Below are 20,174 nucleotides of genomic sequence, written 5' to 3'. Positions count from 1 at the left end.
AAATCGGTATAAGGAACCCCAGATGACGCTAGACCTTCAACCACCCCTCAAGAAGGCTACAGAAATTTGCCACAGTCAGATGGAAGGTGTGCTCATTTCCATCAGGTGTTCATATTGTTGGGGAAACTGATTCTCTCATGCAAGATCGAATACGCTTCCATAAGTAGAAGGGCAGAAGCTAGGTGAAGAATACTATTGCTATTTCAAAGACCAAAAACATTTACCTAGAGTAGAATCATGATACCACATTAAATGTATATGAATGGGGCCAGTTAAATGAGGATTCTCAAAAAATAGAGGTTTGGAATGCAACATGCCAAAAGTCACCAACAGACGAAATCCGAGTTGTTAAAATTCTTGTACAGACTGTGTGATTTCTGACCAGTGCACTTATTCGCATCTCATTTATACTATCAATTGATTATCATGACTAAGACTGAATCTTGGAAGAAGGCACTTCTAAAAACTGCACTTCTAAAGCTCACTTAAACACGTAGGGCCTTATTATGAGTTTGGCGGTCCTCCTGTCGGCATTCCATTGCCAGGAGATACGCCAATCCTTTCGAGGGCCCACCTGCCGGATTACAACTGTAATCCATAGCAGTCGGGCAGTGCTGCGGCGGTCTCATGGCAGCGACTGTTTAAGGCTCAAAGGTGAACCTCAACTGCAAATGCCGCCGTGACAGTGCTTGCAGCACGTTCCTGCAGCACGTTCCTGCATGGTGTGGCAGGAACTGGGATGCAAGTCCAGGGGGGCACATCATGGTCACGATAGAGGCACCAGAGGCGAACAAGGTGTGGGTCTGTCACCGACATCTGCCAGTGACAGGTGCCGGAGAGCTAGAAGACGGCCTTCCTAATTGACATCCTGCTACACCAGGAGAAAAATCTCAAAAACCTTTGAAAAGGAGTAGAAAAAGATCAGTCAAAAATTGAGCTCTCTCTAGATCTGCACTGATTGGCATGGTAAGAAAAGAACTGACTTCAGCGTGCTGGTTTTGCGCCTATATAGGCACCGTGCATGTGACTTCTGGTATGGACGATCCAGTTGGAGCCAAACAATGCCACCTGCTTGCATGCAGGGGTACTGCTCGTGAAAAATTTCAGGATTCAGTTTGATGCCTGGGGATATTTATAAAGTAAGAAATCTGCAGCTACAAGCCTATCAGATGTGTTCACCAATCTGCACTAGTTTGTAACAACTGGTCAGGAATGGAAGGAACAAACTCAACACTGCTTCATGATCGCCTATATGGTTTTCTAGGGTGTACAGTCACTTGCAATGGTCAGGTGGCAAGAGTCTCCATTGAACAGCATAAACTGATAGTGCCAAAACCAAAATGAAAACTGGATAGGTGTCCAGCCAACAGGTGTTTGTTGCTGATTTATAAGATCAAAAGGTTGGGTAATCAACTCTCTATGCTTTTCCCTAACCATGGAATTTTAAAACAAGGTCTGAAATTAAAGTGGAGATCAGCTTAACAGCTAGGGATTTTTTAGTTGGCGAAATTAGCAACTTTTAAACAGCTCAGGGAAAATGGCTTGGGTTTGAGAGACTTGCTGATGTTGTGATCCACAAAGAAAAGTTAAACCACCTATGGCACTATTCTAAGACAAAGAACAATGTATTAACTACGGCACTATACACCATTAAGTAAATTCAAAAGATCATTGAATGTCTCAGACTTGACGCTGCTCTAGAAAAATACAGCAGGTTAGGGTCATTTCAATAATGAGGTATGGACCTAAGAATAATGTCACAACTATGTCAGAGTCCCACAGAGATAGGAGTGATCATCTATGTGTTTACCATATTCAAGGCTGATGATCTGTGCAAATTTATTCATGACTGGGCCAAACAGAATCAGGAAATACTATCTTAAATAGAAGAACAACTCTGTGGGAAGGCTTTAGAATCAGGGCGACTTCCCAAAATAAGAACTCTGGAACCATGCATTACTAGACAAAAAAATAGCCTAAAGGATACCAGAAGTGGTAAAAGTACAATATGGAGGATAACCGGTTGTTTATAAATAGATGAATTGCCAAGACATACTGCAGCAATGACACAATTAGACCTAAAGAGAGAAGGATAAGTACTTTTTCTGGGCTTACAAAATAACACAGCAGACCACTCACTGCATAAGGCTACGAGGGCTTATACCCCTAAACTGCAATATTTATTGACTTTGAGGCCAAGTTAAAAGACGTAGTGACCAGATACAGCATCACTTACAAATGTAACTGTGGTTTACTCAATGAGGAGATAAATTAACTGTTGTGCCAAAATGTGAAGAGTGAAGAAGAAAATGAGATATGATCAGAAACTATGAAAGCACTCCGTCAACTAGAGTGGCAAACATCCATCATATAAGAGTAATATCAAAGATGAACTCCTTTTGTAAAGTTTGTGTTTCCTAGCATGGCCACGTAGGATGGTGCTTTTGGTTGACACTAAATGTAAATGTAAATGTACAGGAATTTATATAGCGCAAATCACCAAGCGGTTTCTAAGCGCTTGCTTAGGGAATCCGTCCTGGTATTCCCCTGTGAGATAACCCCGGCAGGGTATCCGCAAGGTGAAAGCCAGGCATCCCGCCGCGAGGGGCCGTTGTGGAGATTAAGCAAGCTATTGCCCAGAGTCGCAGAGTGTGAACCCGTGAATCGAGTAGGCACCAGAGCGGGAATTGTCGAGTCCATGGACATTTAGGACTCAAGACCCCGCCGAGCCGGGAATTGAACCCTGGTCCCGGGCTGACCTCTGCTTCCAGGTCTGCCTCCTCTAACCAGTGAGCCACACTACTCCACACTAGATCAATAGAGATATAGCAAACACAGGTTTCAAACATAGTCCGAATCCTATAGTCACTGGTAATCATCTAGGCTTCTTTCTGAAGCCAAGATGGCAGCACTGTCATTAAGCAGGAATGCATTCTTCTCTTTCTTCAATGATGCCTAGATTTCGGACAGTAACTACCAAAAGACCAGCAGTGGTAGCATATTCTTCAGTGCCTGGTACCTGTGTGCTTCCGGACGTTTCTCTGCACTCCATTTCACACCTAGCCTACATTTGTGTGCATCTGTTTTGTTTGTTGTTCTTTTGGGTACTTAACTTCTTTGAAATTCTTGGTTAACATTTTAGTCCTTCTGTCTCAAGTCTTCAGACTTTCTGGTTCTTCCTTCCTACTTATTCGGCTTATACATTCTTTTTGCTTATCACGTGGAGATGATACATCCAACCCTCTGGGTCACACTGTTCCAATAACCTACAGCAGTGAGCGTATATAGTTGTTATACTATATGTTTATAATATCTAAAAGTGTTCCAATTCATGTAACAGACAAAAATTATTGCAAGGCTGCATACCAAGAAGTTGGCATTGTTTGAGGGGCACTGGGGTACTGGATGAGGTCATATCAAGACCTGTGGTTCTATTACCTACTCAATTTCCCTAGGGTCAGTTATTTTTGAGCTTTCCCATCATTTGAGCATCTATATACTCAAGCTCTTGGAAGACAATGGGCTTGGCTGCTAGCCTTCACCTATCTAATGTTTGCGAAATATCAGGATAGATATTTTGCTTTAAATGATATAACATTTTTAAAATCAGTACACTTATCACCACAAATATACTTAGAACTGGTGAAAATGCATATCAGCTGGAAGCTGATATTTGCAAATAGTTTTATCAAGCTTTTCACAGGCAACAGTTCAGGTTGTGAACCTAGCCTGGACAGGATCAATAGTCTCAATCGCCCTGTCCCCTACCTCACCAAGACTGCACAGCTTGTGGGATTTTTCCAATGATGGACGTTTAAAGTAATAATTCTGAGAGAGTGTTTTCTCTGCCCACTTTCCTCCCAAACATTTCTCTCCCAACACACGGGGGAGCTGTAACAGGAAGCACAAATACTTTTTTGGTCTAGAAGACACGGAGGTCTACTCAAGACTTGAATGTCTTTCACCACAGTATTTGCTTTCTTTAACTATGTGATGCAAAATACCAACTCTATACTAGTGCACATGAAAGACAGCTACTGTTAGGCAGCCATAGCAGATACCGGAATGAAATAATAAAAATTGCCACATTTTATCTTGCTGCCCACCTAACTGATTGACCTTTCACTAGACCGGCATGTCGACCGTACTAGGACTCCCCGTTTCTGCATCATTAGAAAGTAGAAGAAAATATTTCCATTAATTCCGTTTTCGGCAAAGAAACAAGTAGCCTTGACGTTGGTTTCCTCAAAAATCTATTATTATTACAATGCACCTTACCTTCAGACCAAAATAACACTTGAGCTAAACTGCAACTAGTGCAGAATGTCCTGGCAAGGCTCACCTTGGATATTCCGAAAGGGCAGTCTGTGTCCAAGGAACTACACGACCTGCAGTAGCTCCCAATAAAAAAGCGTTTAATGTTTAAGGGCCTTTACACTGAAGGCTAGGTTTCATTGGTGTGTCCTCGGGAGAAATGTCTGTTCATCTCACAACTTGGTATCTATGCTCTGAGTTCGGAAGAAAAAATGGGAAGGCAGAGCTTTCTCGGTCACAGCTGCAAGGCTCTGGAACTTGCTTCCTCATCATCTGGCTTGTATTAAAGTGCACTCTTCCTTAAGGGCCTTAAAGGCCTGGCTCTTTCTCCTGTAGGGATAATTAGTTCGTCTTCCAGCTCTGCCAACCAGCAGGGCGGCCGAATGGCTCTCTGAGGCTACAGCGCTTTGAACCTATGAGCATTTGTTGCGCTTTATAAATTTTGCTCATATCACCTTTCAATAGCTAGCACCATTTAATTAGTGAAACTGCATAAATGCTGTAGAGGGCTTCTGGGTATATAATATCAATACACATCCCATCACAATTATAACTATCAAGCATAAATGTATGAACTGCTACTAGAGAGCAGCCAGGCCAGAGGGCTCAGTGGACTATTGCATCCAACTCAGTGATCTGTGTTTCACCTCATGGTCACAGGTGCCAAACCTCGCAGGTCCACTCAGACTTACAGCCTTCAATATATCCTCAAGGTTCATAAAATGAGGAACACCAAGTTGGGGAACTATAACTGTTATTTCAGTGGTACAATGCTCTGCTGTGTGAACTTGAACTTTACATATGCACAAGTTAAGTTATTTCCACCAATATGTAACAGAAGGAACAAAGATTCAGCTGGCCAGAATTCGGCTGAAAACGTGATGCAAATATTTTCAAATTAAAGGATGGATTTGTTGCAACTTACTGCTGAAGGGTTCCAATTATCTACTTATCAACAGTTACTTTCAATGTCTGGACGCCATTAATTTAGTTTTAATAGTAAAAAAAAGTACTCAAATGGTAAAGGACCTACTTAACAGTGTGAAAATGATTACCATCTGTTAACATGCAAACAAAATGACATGATCAACTCAAATGCTCATGGAAAAAAAAGGGAAAAGAACCAGAAATTAATTGAAGTGTTCTACCTTTCTCGATTAGATCTCCCCCTTCAACTTTGCCAGTTATCCTTTCTTGTAGTCTCTTCACTTCCGCTTCTTTCAGCTCAAGTTGGTCTTTTAGTGAAGCAAGTTCATCCTATATGTAAATAAATTTCATTAAACACAATGTGGGAAAACAGCATTTAATTTAACAAAACAAAATGAATGAGTAATAAACAAACATGCTGAGTGGTGCCAAAAGAACTTTACCGTACCAATTACCAATACATTTTGGTCTACAAATGGCAAGAAAGATTCAAACATTTTTCAAGCAGGAATAGCATGCCGCAGAACCAAGGGAAAGGCCATTGCAAAGCATTCAGTAGTGCACACCTTCCATGAGACATCTTCTAGACGTCAAACTTAATGGTGGTGCAGCAATAATAAATGTTAGGGAGGTCAATGCATACCTCAAAAAGGGGTAATCTTTAAATAAGCAAGAAATAGTGTAACAGAAAAGAGGGTGGTAAACACGTCACGAAAATAATAAGTACCTGGTCAAATATCTTTACTTGTATACAATCAAGGTGAAAGGTGTGAATCAATGTACTTATAAAGGTATTCTGTATGTTCCCTACTCACTATATCCCACTCTGATGCGAATTGCTCAAAATGTTTGAGACTAATACATGGTTCTGCTGCTGTTTTAAGTTCACAAATTACCAGATCGACGGATTGCAGGGGGCACCCTTTACAGGTAGAACTTTAATAAAACTACATAGTAAAGTGACCTCTCCCAAAGTAAAAACAAAAATGCATTGCAGAATTGGTAATTTTGTTTTAAAGGAGATGTTTCTTGAGGTAAGCAAACATCCTCAGGTACACATTTCTCCGAGGGATCAACTGGAACTGAATACATTTTCATGCTTATGTCATGCCAAGATGAATACTGGGATCAAGAACTTAAAACAGGCATTTGTTTCTACAAACACAAAATTCAATATGCACAAAACACAAGCAGACTTCCCATTAGAATTTAAAATGTATGAACATGAATTCATGAGCAAAACATAAGCATATTTAGATGGTCACTGGACATGCACACCAACAGAAGAAACCACTAGTTGGCATCACGCAATGTCACAGTAACCAAAAGGCACGCGTTAGCCAAGACTCTACTACACCTTCAAGGACTGCGATTTTTGTTCCATCCGCTGCTTCTCATACTGCATCTGACCCAGTTTAATTTTCATGCTAGAAAGTTTGGCCATTAGAGGCTGGTAACAGAGAAGGAAAAGTTGAAGAAAACTAAAGAGAAAAGAAATAAGACTAGAAACATAAGAAATGCAAAGACGGTGTTCATAATCATACGGCAGGCAGGCTTTTAATGGGCGGATAGGTATATGTTGCAGTTCGAGTTCAAGGACAAATATAAGGTCATCCTTTCTAATTATGTTACAATATTTTTAGGGGTGATATTTTTAAGGCTGTGTTCAGACTAGAATCCAGACAGTGGTATACCTTTCCCCATACTTTGAAATAACTAAATGATGGCATCAATATTCTAAAATGTTTATTATGTGATTCTTGTTTTATCGTAAAGTCTGCACATCTACCATATAGTGCTCCGATACTTCTAGAAATTAGGGTAGGATTAAAAAGTGACCAAATAAAATGAAACAACCCTATCTCTTGTTATATCTTTTTAGGTTGTCTGACAAATGACATATAATGTCTTCTCTCCAGAGCTGGAACAAAGTCTTGTAAATAAAAATGAGGAAAGATTCAGTAATTTACACCAAAGTATGAAAAACACATTAGGGATGAGTAAGTAGTGACTGATGTTTGAGAAATGTAATGCTATGGCTCAGAAGCAGCCGGGTGAGATGTCAGAGAAGGAAGAAACAATCCACACATTCCAAGGGGTTTAAAAATTACTGTAGTAAAATATTCAGAATCGGATGATTAATATCCTATTGTGCTACCAGCCTGCCTACGGAGCAGTGATGAAATGAAATGAAAAAAAGCATTTATTATGCGTGTAGCTACCCGGGGGCATCCCAGCGCTGATGGCAGTCAAACCGAGAATACCGCTGCACTGCTAAGGGAAGAGCGAAGTTTTTTGCGATTTCCGAAAGGCCAAATAGCTTGACTCCTTTCGTAAGTGGAGGGGGAGAGTATTCCACAACTTGGCGGCATTATAGGAAAATAGACGACCCCCACTTCTGGCCTTCTTAATCAAGGGGAAGACGGCAAGGTGCAAATCATCTGAGCGCAGATGTCTGGTCGCAATGGAACGGTTGATAGCTGGTCCATTCCCTGCTAATGCTTTGTGTACAATACACATGGCCTTAAAATGAACTCTCTCCTGGATGGGGAGCCAGTGAAGAGATTTCAGGGATGGTTTTGCAGATTGACGGTTCGGGTTCCAGAAAGTATCCTCGCTGTGCAGTGTTGCACCTTTTGATGGTTGTCGAGGGGCTCCTAGGTAAAAAGCATTCCCATAGTCTAGGTAGGAAAGAATACATGCCTGAACCATAAGCCTTCTTGCCTGAAAGGGGAGAAGTGGGAGCACTTAGCGAAGCATCCTTAGGATGCCGTAGCAGGATGCCTTTTTTGAATTAACATGTTTTACGTTCAGTTATCAAACAAGGATGTGTTGAGAGTATTTTTGGAGGCTCCTCTGGTAGACATCTTATGCAGGAAAAAATGTGAATGCATGGCTCTGCTAAGTAAGAGGCACAAAGAATAAAACGGTACATGAGTGAATCTCCTGCCCATCAACAACTCGCACATGTAGATCTTTCGATCCAGCAGTTAGAAAAGCATGCCTTTATCTTCCTGCAACTTTAACATGGTCTTGAGGAAGATCAAGAATTATGACCTTGGCCAGAGTGAGGAACAACTAAAATCAGGATGAATGAAATAATCAATATGGAGATGCCAGTCTAATTGGAGATAAGGAGGTCACGGCAGAGCCACTGCATTAATTTGGGAATAAATGAATTAGGGTTATAGCTTACATATCACATCTAAACAAACATTATGGCCCTCATGTACAAAGACTCCTGTTTAGGAATGGTAAATTGGGACATTTAATGATTCCCAACTTGCGATTCCTTAAAGGGAATGTACAAAAATGTATCCTGTAAAAGCACACCGACGTTTACTTAATACACTTGTTTTGTGAATCGAACTATGTACTAATATGTCGTTTCTCAAAATACAGAATGGCAGTTGGTCGCAATTTGACCTACTTCATTAATATGCATGAGGTAAGTCGTACATTGTGTCCCACTACGACTGGCTACACACGCAGGCATGGTGGACTGTGATTGCTTTTAAATTAAGAATTTTTGTAATTTCTTTGTTTTAAATTCAGGCATTTTCTTTAAAAGAAAACGGGATGAGTTTTAAAAAGTTTTTTTTAATGACTCACCTTTTTTTATGAGCAGGTAGTGGTCTCACGTACCACTTGCCTGCTCATAAAAAACATTTTTGAGAATATTCACAAAGGAGAGGTGTCCCATGGGGAATCTTTCCATTTGCAAATAATTTACCACTTCCTCTGAGGAGGTTGTAAAATATTAATGTTTTGAGACAGGATTTCTGTCGCAAACCAGTATACATTTTAATTAATGTGGAGAAAGTTTTAGTCAGAGTAAGTGGTTTGCTACAGATTTAACACTCTGAGAAAAGAGACTACAAAAAGCAAACTGGAGTACGACATGCTCAAACCCTAAATTTTAAAAGCCAACTGTTACAGTGCGAGAGCCCCTAATTGTATTTAATATAGTGATCTATGCAAACCAGGCAACACTGGATAAAATCAGCAAACATTTAGAAATGCTTTGCTATGGTACTGTGGAACAAAAAAACAAGGAAATGAAGATTTGCACTTCATTGAACATTTCAGCCACATTTTTACTAAAAAGGCCCTTGTAGAGCCCTAGTGATGACCTTGGACCCCGAGACAACTTGTCTTACCAGGCCATTTGCAGCTGAAGTAAACAATAGCTGTGTACAATACAGCAGACTGGAAGCCTCAGGATTGGAGTATGTCTCCACTTTCACCCAAGTCTTTAAATATCTAGTGGAACAGTGGTTCTCTATGCTGGGTAACTGCTTCCAGTTTCACCATACAACAGCAATTCAGACCTTCCTGGATCAATAGTGTGGTGGTTCCTCAATAAAAATAAGGGCCCCACTGACTTAGTGAGACCGCACAAGTCTAAATGATATTAAGTACAAACAATTATCCCAACAGCCATGGAAATGGGGAGAACACGATTCTGCATCTAAAGCAGGGGGTTAGGTCTATCCAAGGCTCTTAATAACTGACTAGCTATTTGTAAATCTTTTGTATCTTGCAATAATTTAATCAGTTTAAGCTGCGTTTTCAGACCTCACATCTGTGTGAGCCAGTATTCAGAGAAGCTATAGAGAATATTTGCAATAATAAATCAGGCAAACAAGTAACTTACGTTTGTGAATGTCTATACTGGTGGATACTCCATATAAAGCAGATTCCTCCCCTTATGAATTTCCCTCAGGTGCCCGATCCAGAAAACTCAAAAGCAGTGCTCCTACATGTTGTAGTTGGCACCGTCTGACTGTCTCAATGCCATTTGTTACAAAAGTAACAACTGGGGACACATGCATGCAGACATTAGTTTCTATTGCTATTTCATACTCTTGCTTGCTCATCCTGCATACGGCTCAAAACAAATCTTCAAATGGCTCCCCTTCGATGTCAGAAACACCGTCACCCAGGGCCTCATGACCAGTCATCTGGACTACAGCAACTCCCTCTAAGTGGGAATCACTGCTCAGCTTCTTAACAGACTCAAAACCATCCATTATTAACTTTAATGCACCTTCAGTTGCAGAACCCATCAGCAGATTCATCAAACCTGTGTGCAGATTCTTAGCTGGGGAATTTGTAGACAGAATAGCCCATACCATAGAAGGAGGAGGTGGGAGGGCATTGAGGAATCTGCAGTTAGATAAGAGTATCCAAAGAAAGAGCTTTACCTAGTTAAGTAACCTGCTCTTCTCATTGATACTTCTAACCAGAGATACCTTACCTTGTCAATAGATAGCAAAGCAAAACCTCCCAGAGTGGCGGGTCTGTGGAATGGCTTAAACAAAAAAAGTCCTGCAGGACCAAGAGTGTAAAATGCACATCTTGACAGCCCCGACAGCCAAGGTAATAGTGCTTTGTGAACGTGTGCAATAATGCCCATGTAGCTGACAAATTATCAGGACAGGCACTAAGCGTGCCAAAGCAGTGGTAGCAGCCTTGGCTGTGGTGACATAGCACCCAAGACCACATCCTGCCTGGTGCAACATCACATGGTGATAAATTAATCGGAACCTGTAAAGCGCAGCTTATCCCCGAGAGGGTATCTAGGCACTTGGTTGCTGGACTTAGTCAGGTGGCCAAGTCTAGAGTCTCTTCCTGAAGTCAGACAGTGATAGTGATGTTCTGAGGGGGAGGGCGTTCCAGGACTTGGCGGCGAGGTGGGAGAAGGAACAGCCTGCACTGCGTGGAGTCTGTGTGCAGACGAGGGAAGTGGAGCAAAGGTTTCTGGATGGTTAGTGGAAGTTCAGGTAGTGGTTTATGGATGCTGGTCCTTGAGCATGGAGGGCTTGTAGGTGGAGTCAGGAACTTGAATAGCCATTTTTTCTGGACAGGGAGCCAGTGGAGGTTCCTCAGGTGTTGGGTGATGTGGGTCCGTTTGGGCAGGTTGAGGATCAGTCTGCCCGCTGAGTTCTGTATTGTCTGGAGCACTCATGAGTTCGGTGGTAGTTCCTATGTACAGTGCGTTGCCATAGTCCAGCCGGCTGGTGATCAAGGCCTGCGTGACTGTCTTTCTCGCACTGATGGGGAGCCATTTGAAGACTCTTCTGAGTATAAGGAGTGTGTGGAAGCAGGCGGAGATGTGTTGATCTGACGTTTCATAGTGAGTTTGCTGTCTAGGATGATACATAGAGTGAGTGCGTGTTTTTTTTGGTGTGGGATCGGGTCTGAATTCGGCTGGCCACCAGGTGCATTTACTTAGGGAGGCGTGGTTACTAAGAATCAGCACTTCGGTCTTGTGGATGTAGAGTTTCAAACAGTTGTTCTTCATCCAGTCTGCGATGTTCTTCATGCAATTGTGAAAGTTAGTCTTGCTGGTGTCTGCAGAGAGCGAGAGGATAAGCTTGGTATCGTCGGTGTAGGCTATGACGTTGAGATCGTAGGCTCCGACAATGTATTCTAGATGCGTCATGTAAGAGTTGAAGAGGGTGGTGCTGAGGGATGAACGTTGAGGGATGCCGCAGATGGTACTCATGGGTTCCGAGGTGAAGGGAGGTAGGCGGATTCTCTGCGTTCGTCCTGTGAGGAATGATGCGATTCATCTGAGAGCATCTCCTTTGATCTTTGGTGCAGTCTCTTGAGGAGTGTGTGGTGGGATACGGTGTTGAAGGCTGCAGAGAGGTCAAGGAGGATCATGGCCATCGAATCTCCCCTGTCGAGTAGCATGCGGATTTTGCTTGTTGGGACGATCAGGACCGTCTCTGTGCTGTGGTTGGAAAGGAAACTGGATTGGGAGGCATCTAGCAGGTTGTTTCTTGCCAGGTGTTCGGTGAGCTGCCAGTTAATGGCCTTCTCCAGGCCTTTGGTGGGGAAAGGGAGCAGCGAGACTGGGTGATAGTTCTGGGGTTCACTCTGGTTTCTAGAGGATGGGGTCTGACTTCTGTGTGTTTCCATGTGTCGGGAAAGTTGCCTTGTGGCGAAGGATACATTGAAGATGGTGGGAAGTTGGAGGCTGATCTTGTTGCTTCCTACATTGAAGAGATGGTGGGGGCAGGGGTCCGTGTGAGTTCCCAAGTGGATGGAATTCATGATGGTTGTGGTGCCTGGTGTAGTGAGCTATTTGTATACGATGAGATGCTGTTTGGGGGAGGCTTCCGTTGGAGTGAGGAGGTCGGTGGGTTGGGGCTCGAAGTTCCTGTAGATGGTGAATATATTGTTGTGGAAGTGATTCGCTCAAGCTTTGCAGAGTTCATCTGAGGGAGGAATTGTGTTCTTTGTGGTTGTGGGGCTAGAGAACTCTGACCATGGTGAAGAGTTTCTTGGTGTGGTTGGCCCTTGCCTCAATGCAGTTTGCAAGGGTGTCCTTTTTCACGTCTGAGTCATCTGTGGTATTTGTTGAGGGCTAACTTCAAGGTGGCTCGCTCTGTAGCATCTCTGCTGGAGCATAATCTTCTCTCCAGTTGTTCGAAGCTATGTTTCGTTGTACCGAGTTCTGGCGCATACCAGCTGCCTTGTTTAGTGGATCTGCTGGTTTTTGCTGGCTTGTTGGAAATTACTCAGTCGGCAGTGTTGTGCAACTAGGTATTGAAGTTCTGGACTGCTTGTTCTAGGTTGCTAGCTGCGCCGGGCTGGGTGTTGCTGATGGGGTCCATCCATTGGGTCTGTGTTACTTTGCTCCAGCAGCGGAAGGAGGAGTTGAGGGGATTGGTGCCGGTGCGCGTGATCCTGCGATGGTGAAGTGGATGATGGAGTGGTCGGCCCAGTTGAGTTCTGAGGCGTGGCTGTATTTGACTTTGTTGCTGGACATGAAGCTAGGGTCCAGTGTGTTTCCCGTTTTGCGAGTGGGGTCCGTAACCAGTTGTTAAGGCTGATGTACTCAATAGGTTCCCCTAGGGTTGGTTGAGTTAGTGCAGGTGGGGTCATCCAGGTGGAATTTGTGGTCTCAGACAAAAAGGTATTGCTTGGACATGATGGTGAGTGGGGCAATTAAGTCTGTGATAGCATTGCAGAGGTTGGTGCATGTTCCTCGGGTCTGTAGGTGAGGGTGCCTCTGATGGTTATTCTGGCGTCAGTGTGGTGTTGGAATATGAGGTGTTCCAATAACGGAGAAGTGTTGTCTTTAGTGGTAGTGCAACAGATAGATTTTGTGGATGATGACTGTAGGAAGCAGTCCCTGTATATACTATACCAAAGGAAGGTATAGTATGCACAGAGTCCAGTCGAACCAGAAAGGTAGGCAGAGGTAAAAGTAGATAATACCTTACTCTCCATTTGTGGCAGTGTGGGCGAGCAGTAGGCCTTTATCAGAAAGTAGTGTTAAGCAGTTATTGTACACACAGGGGCAAGAAATTATGTCACACACTCAAAGACTGAACTCAGATCAATTTTTTTGTATAAAAATATTACTTAGTTGTAGTTTATTTTCTAGAACCAAGCCAGGCCTGGTACAGGTAAGTGTAATATAACTTTGCATTCAACTGCTTTCAAACTGTATTTAACTGCATTATTCTTGCAATTAGATTGGTTACAGCTAAGTCATGTGTTTGTAAAACAAGTGGAATTACTTCTCAGTTACTTTTCAGATTACTTTTTAAGTTACTTGTTCTACTCAGTGTGATATGCATAGATATGACACTGGGAAATTTTTTCTAGAGAAAAGACAAGTAAATCCGTTTTTGTACATTTGCAGTTTCTTAGGGTGTCATAAAAATCACCTCCACACTTAAAAAGTGTTCACAGAAAATCAGTCAATGCAATTCTAAGGGTGAAAATGAAGTTATCGGTTTAAAGTTCCCCCAGGGTCAGGGATGCACTCACAAAGCACCTTCAGCTGCACTAAGGTGGCCAGGTGCAGAGTGCTGGGGCCCAATGTTATCCAATGGCGGATGGGGCCTCTGGTTGGTGGCTGCTCATGAGCGGCCACAAGGTTGTGGGAGCAAAGCTCCTGGTGTTAGGCTCAGGGAAAGGGGGATCCGGTTTAGCACACAAGGTGCATCAACAGTGGCACAGGGGTGGCCTGGTGCAGGGTGCCGTTTTGGCGTCTGGTGCCATGTTGGTTTAATGGGGATTCTCGGGTTGCAACAAACACTGCAGCCTCAGGGACGAAGATCTTCTGGAGGCTACCACCGGTTGGAGAAATAAGTTGGGATGTCTTGAGATGCCGGGACACCGTCAGTTGGGCCACCCAAGGCTGTGGGTCGTAGGGTGTCTTATGGCATCAGGTTTCTCTTATTGGCTCTGGTCGAAGGAGATCCTCCAGAAAGGGGCTGCAGGCGTCTGTTGGAGACTTGAGGCAGGTCAGGGATCACCAGATCCCAGGGTCAGGATCGCCAGGGAGACCTCCTCGGGGTGTTGGGCCACTCTAACTAAGGCCAGGGGCATCAGGTGCAGAGTGGTGCAGACTCGTGGATTCGGCCGGAGCCAGAGTCTGTTGGTGAGCAAATCTGGTGCTCATGGTAGACAAAGTCTGTTTTAGGAAGGCACGGCAAGTCCTCCGGGTTGCTAGTTGTAGGACACACCAGGATTTAGCTGTAGCAGGTTGAGGTAGGGACAGGCCGGCAGGACTGGGGCAAAGTCAGTTGGTGTCCTCCTCTTCTTCAGCACGGCTCTTCGGTCCTTCTTGTATGAGGAGGCAAGGTTCTGAGTCGCCCCTAAATACTACATTTATGGGTGTTATGGTAGGTACAGGTCGGGAACAATGGGTCCCTTCCTTGGGGTGGGTGCACCCCCTATTATGCCACCCTCTAGTGGGAGGGGGCATAAGCCTCACCATAGTTGACTGGGTCCCCCCATCTGCAAGATGGCAGGGACTGAGAGTTGTACTTAACCTCGCTGCCCCCACCTCAGGGGTGGGGTTAGCAAAGGTGGGCACACCTCTCCTAACTTGGTTTTCCCGCCGATTCTTCCACTCAAAAGTGGGGGTCAGAGCGGTGGGGGCCAGTTGCTGGGAGCAGCAAATGGCCGAAGTAGCTCACAAAGGCGGAAAGCCTTTGAAGCTTCTCCTTCGTGGACCATGCCCATCTTGGGGAGGAGGTTTGGCACCTCATCCCATCATGTGCTTTGTTTCAGGACCCCGACAGCGGCAGGCTCTCAACCTAGGAGTCCAGAAACCTGTCTGGTGGTGGCAGCTGGCGAGCAGCCACTCGGCCAGGACACTAGACTTAGGTCGTTTTTCATTAAATCCCACACTGGCATCAGTGTGGGTTTAATGAACTGAGAAGTTTTATACCAAGCTTCCCAGTTTTCAGTCATGCCATTATGGAGCTGTGGACTTTATAATGACAAACTTCCAGACCACATACTCTTTTTGGTATTACAGCACTTACAATGTCCAAGAATGGACTTAGGCACTGTAGGGGTACAGAGCTCATGGACCTGTATCCTCACCATTGGTATTGTGCACCCAGCAACAGGGGTGGTTTACCTATGCCAGGGCAGTGGATTGTAGGTATGGCACACAAAGATGTGTGCCATGTCGCCTCATCACTTTGTTCTGCACCAAAACATGCAGCATGCAAATGCACTGTGTATGGGTAAAGGTGCAGGGCCTTTAAGCATGGCACATGTAGCCCTTAGAGGCCTTCCCTGGTCACAGTGTCCTTGGTACCAATGGTACCTCTTACAAGGGACTTGAATATGACCAGAGAGTTGCCAATTGGGTTTTGCAACAATAGAGGGAAAGAACATAGGCCCTGGGTACCTGGTTGGCAGGAGCCCAGGGCACACTCAAAGTACATCAACATTAGGCAAAAAGTGGGGGGCGAAGGAGGGATTAAGCCCGGTTTCTGTGAAGGTCACTTCGGGTGAAGATGGTGTCCCAGAACTCTGTGGCGTGTTTGCAGAGAGATCTGGTTTTGATCAGGAGGTATCAGAGTGTTTCAGGGGTGGTCTCAGTTTGCAGGGAGGGAGTGGTGTGGGTTTCTGTGAGGGTAATACGTTGCAGGTGAAGAGACAGCGGTGACAGGTGAAACATCTTGCTGTGAGACAAGACAATGCGAGGCAGCAGTTGTTGCAGCATCTGGGGTCCAGGGTTTAGAGGTCTGCGGTGGAGTACCTGTGGATGCTGAGGCCCAGGGTTCATGGCGCTGGGAATGGTCCAGACACAAACGGGCTTGCCTTTGGCACATCTTCTGCAATGATTTTGTCCATGAGAAACTGAACCAGCCTGTCCTTGGTGGTCGGCAGAAAGGCCTTTAACACAAAGTGCATCTCCCACAGCTCCAACAGATTTATGCAGATGTGACACTTTGCCAGATAACAGTTTTCTGGTGTCCCTCTCTCCCAGATGGCTCCCAAACCCAGAAGTGATGTGTCAGTCATCACGGTCAACTCTGGATGTGGTAGGGAGAGGGGTCTGCCACTGATCCAATTGCGGTCTAGCAGACACAATTGCAGATCTCCTGCAGACTACTCCAACAGCAGGATGCAATACAATAGGTTCCTCCAGTGTTGGGCCAAATAAGACTTCAGATCCCACTGCGAATCCTGTATATGCCATTGGGCACAGTCGGCAAGCAGGATGCAGGAGACAAGCAGGTAAAAAGGTCTCAGAGCTAGCCTCATTGACCCAGAACAAAGGCTGAAACATCAGAAAAATAGCCCAAATGTTCTGGACTCATTTGTCCGGATAATAGGCTTGAAAGAGCACCATATCCAGGATGGCTCCCATGAAGTAGAGCCTCTGCGAAGAAGTCAGTAGTGACTTCGGCAGGTTGACTGAGAACCCCAAAGATGTGAAGAGGTTTGCAGTCATCTGGAGGTGATAGATGAGTAACAGTGGTTAGCCCTCTTCAATGGCCACTCGTCAATGTAGGGAAAGACTGATAACCCCGACCTTTAAGGATGGACAGTGACATCTTCCATAACTTTTATTAACATCAGTGGGTACTGGTTAGGCTGAAATGGAACAGGCCAAACAAAGTGAATGTGGCCGACCATGAACCACTGATATGGTATGTGGGTCTGCAGGTCGGGGATGTGAAAATAAGCATCCCGTAGGCCCATCGCCACCACATCCAGTCTCTGGGATCACGAGAACATGAGCCAGGGAGCGCATTTTCAATTTGCCCTTGCCCAAAAAGATATTCAGAGGGTGAAGATAGTTCTTCGGCTCAAGGAAGTAGAAGGAATAACAACCAGTTCATACTACTGTGGCGGGTACCCTCTCTATGGCTCCTTTGGCCAAAAGAGCCTGCACTGTATGGCGTAAATCATACAAATTGTTGCCTGAATTGACTGACTAAACTGAAAGCCCAAGGTGTGTGTCGTGGCCCGGCTCTCCTTAAAGTGCTCATAGACAGAATTCATTTAATGAATCAAGAAACCCGATTGACTCCCGGGGCAGTTAGATGGCTGAAACATGTTGAGCTTTTGATAGCAAGGACCCCTGAGTACTACTAATGACATCTCACCGTTTTTAATCTTGCCCTAGACCTTATTTATTAAATCACAGTTTTAGAATCTATGAGGCAATTTTAACTCACTCCTATAATCCCCTGCCTTTCACTTTTTAAATGCACCATCTAGAACCGTGCAGAGCCCACCCACCCACACTAGGTGAAGTGGGTCCAATGATGAAGCAGGCCAGAGGTGCAGAAGAAAAACGAATCACCAGATCCAATGGAGACAAGATTTTTATTGGTTAATAATCTTTACTGTAAAGCATTTGTTCCCCCCCACTGGTAACGTTTGTTTGTGGTTAGGGGTAAGTACATTTGGGGCTTTCTCAGGTCATCTCTCAACATTTTATGACAGTTTTGGTTGTAATGGAATTTGTAGACCCCAAGGGGATATATGGTGTTAACTTGTTTTCCCAGTGATCACTGGTAAAACACAATATAGACTTGTGCTTCTGCGGTGGCAAGATGGAATTCTCGATAATGAACATGTGCTACGAAAGCTATGCATGTCCACTAGCAATTTGGACCTGTATGGATAGAAGCATACACAAAAAGCCTACTGAGAAACATCTACCTGAATAAGGCAGGACTAGCATTATTCCTCTTGTAGCACAGCTCTTCTGAAGATTGTGACAAAGTGGGTGCAGCCTTAGTGTGCCAAGGGAGATTTAAAAAGAGTTTGTACTTGTCAAAAAAGCATTTCAACAACTCATCAGGGGTAGCAAGCACTATATAAACGCGAAACCTTTACCTCTTCTATCCCTTTGCTATCTTTTCAATCCAAATAACTGACTAACATATCCACTACTCAAATTCCTTTCATATTTCACTATACTAATTCACCACTAACACTGTATAGGTTCCAGAGTATTGTTCTACTCGCCGAGAAAGCGCCTCAACACCCTATCAAGGCTAGCAAGAGCTATATAAATGCAAACCTTTTTCCCTCTTCTATCCCTCCCCTATCCTTCTCAATCTAGATAACTGACTAACATATCCACCAATCAAAATATCATTCATATTTTCACAATACTAATTCACCACTAATCATTTATGGGTTCCTGAGTAGCGTGCTACTCCCAGAAAAAATCTATTTGACCCTTAGTCTGGGGTAGTAAGCGCTATATAAATGCAATTACAATACAATAGAATACTTTGGGTGAGGACCCAACAAATACATCACTCACTTGAAATATTTGAACAGTCAATAAATACGAGGTGGGATTTAAGAGAGATGGGTCTCTGTTGTAACCTCCCCTTCCTTCGTCCCCTTGGTATCTTCTTCCCACCCCTACTCCTCCACACCAGTTAGTACACCCGGGAGTTCATGTTAGAATGTTGGGAATTCATGGATTCTGAGAGTGGATGACCAAAATAAACAGCACTTACCAAGTACTCCAGTCTATGAGTGAATAATTTATGGACTTAGAACACTGGTGACAATCCGGTGCAGGGGGCAGCTCTGGTCATCTCCCCTTTCTATGCTCTTGATGGAGCAAGGATTCGCACATACAGCGATTTGCTTGAACTCATGAACCTCGAATAACCCTAATAGTATTAACCAACTTGTTTGTCCTATTAATTTTCCCTTTTATTCTGACATTGGGGTGTCCTAGAGAAGCTTGCTTATGTGTTTACTAATCCTAAATACGCTTGCTATTAAGATGGCTGCTGCTACGCGGGAATTTCTTCTGCGCATGCGTCGGTCACACCCATGTGACGTGACGTACTCGCAGTTCTGGTGGGAAATCTTTTGCACTTGTGCAGTAAATCTAAAATGGCTACTTTGTGTTCTCACATGTCTGAAGCTTGCATCGGTGCTTTTGCTAAGCTACTCGTTCTGCATTAATCCTAATGCTATAGTTATATTGAAGTAATGGGAATAGTGTAAAGATTCATGGTATACAGTGCATTCATTTTTTCGGTGTTTTAAAACTGTTTTCATTTACTTTTCATGTATCGTAAATCCATGTTGACAAACCTTTCTGCGCATGACAGTCTTCCGCCAGAGGATGAACTCTGTGACATTAAATGCGCGCCAACCCAGAGGTCTCAGCCAAGATGTGCCTGGGAAGATGCACCTTCGCCTAGTAGAAGAAGCTGAATTGTACTAAATGTAATACATTGTAATAATTGTTAAATTCACCATTGTTATGTGTGGGGAACATGTCATGGGAACCCGAAATTCAATGGGCGGGTATGAAAGATTCAAATGAGGGGCTTGAGAAAGTCAAATCCTAGGAGGTGTGACGACCTGTCCTTTTTTTTGTCCAATCGAAATTGGGGATCCTTACACTTGCAACATTTGGGGGGTGGAACACTGACCCGAAAACAGTATAACTAGCCTAGGTTTAGCTAGAGAATTTGTCCGACTTGTCCGAATAGCTTACCTGTCACTGACCCAACACACTCAATAGCTGATCCAGAAACAGAGGTGCTGCGGAGCACTCGGTCAGACAGACTCACAGACCCATTCGGGGTTTTGAGAACCTTAAGTGCTGGCAAAGCACTTTGCTGGGGAATTCGAGAACCCAATTGGGGTTTTGACTGATAGCTGCA

General features: G+C 44.1%; 1 protein-coding gene across 18 annotated transcripts in view; it reads right to left on the bottom strand.

The window, feature by feature from the left end:
* The window catches only part of PPFIBP1 (PPFIB scaffold protein 1), a 978,725-nt gene that overhangs the window by 635,012 nt on the left and 323,539 nt on the right, over positions 1 to 20,174 (bottom strand). For 9 of the 18 annotated variants that reach the window (XM_078674132.1, XM_078674145.1, XM_078674127.1 and 6 more), the window contains 2 exons: positions 6,599 to 6,691; positions 5,463 to 5,571 (listed from right to left, as the gene is read on the bottom strand). In XM_078674132.1, the coding sequence (XP_078530258.1) occupies positions 5,463 to 5,571; positions 6,599 to 6,691 (202 nt within the window). The remainder of the gene's footprint in view (positions 1 to 5,462; positions 5,572 to 6,598; positions 6,692 to 20,174) is intronic. The other 9 variants (XM_078674144.1, XM_078674143.1, XM_078674142.1 and 6 more) reach the window with 1 other exon arrangement.

Source organism: Lissotriton helveticus, chromosome 1_1 (assembly GCF_964261635.1).
Source record: "Lissotriton helveticus chromosome 1_1, aLisHel1.1, whole genome shotgun sequence".
Lineage (NCBI taxonomy): Eukaryota > Metazoa > Chordata > Amphibia > Caudata > Salamandridae > Lissotriton > Lissotriton helveticus.
The sequence above is the reverse complement of the archived record's forward strand: the minus strand, read 5'-3'. Positions and strand labels throughout refer to the sequence as shown.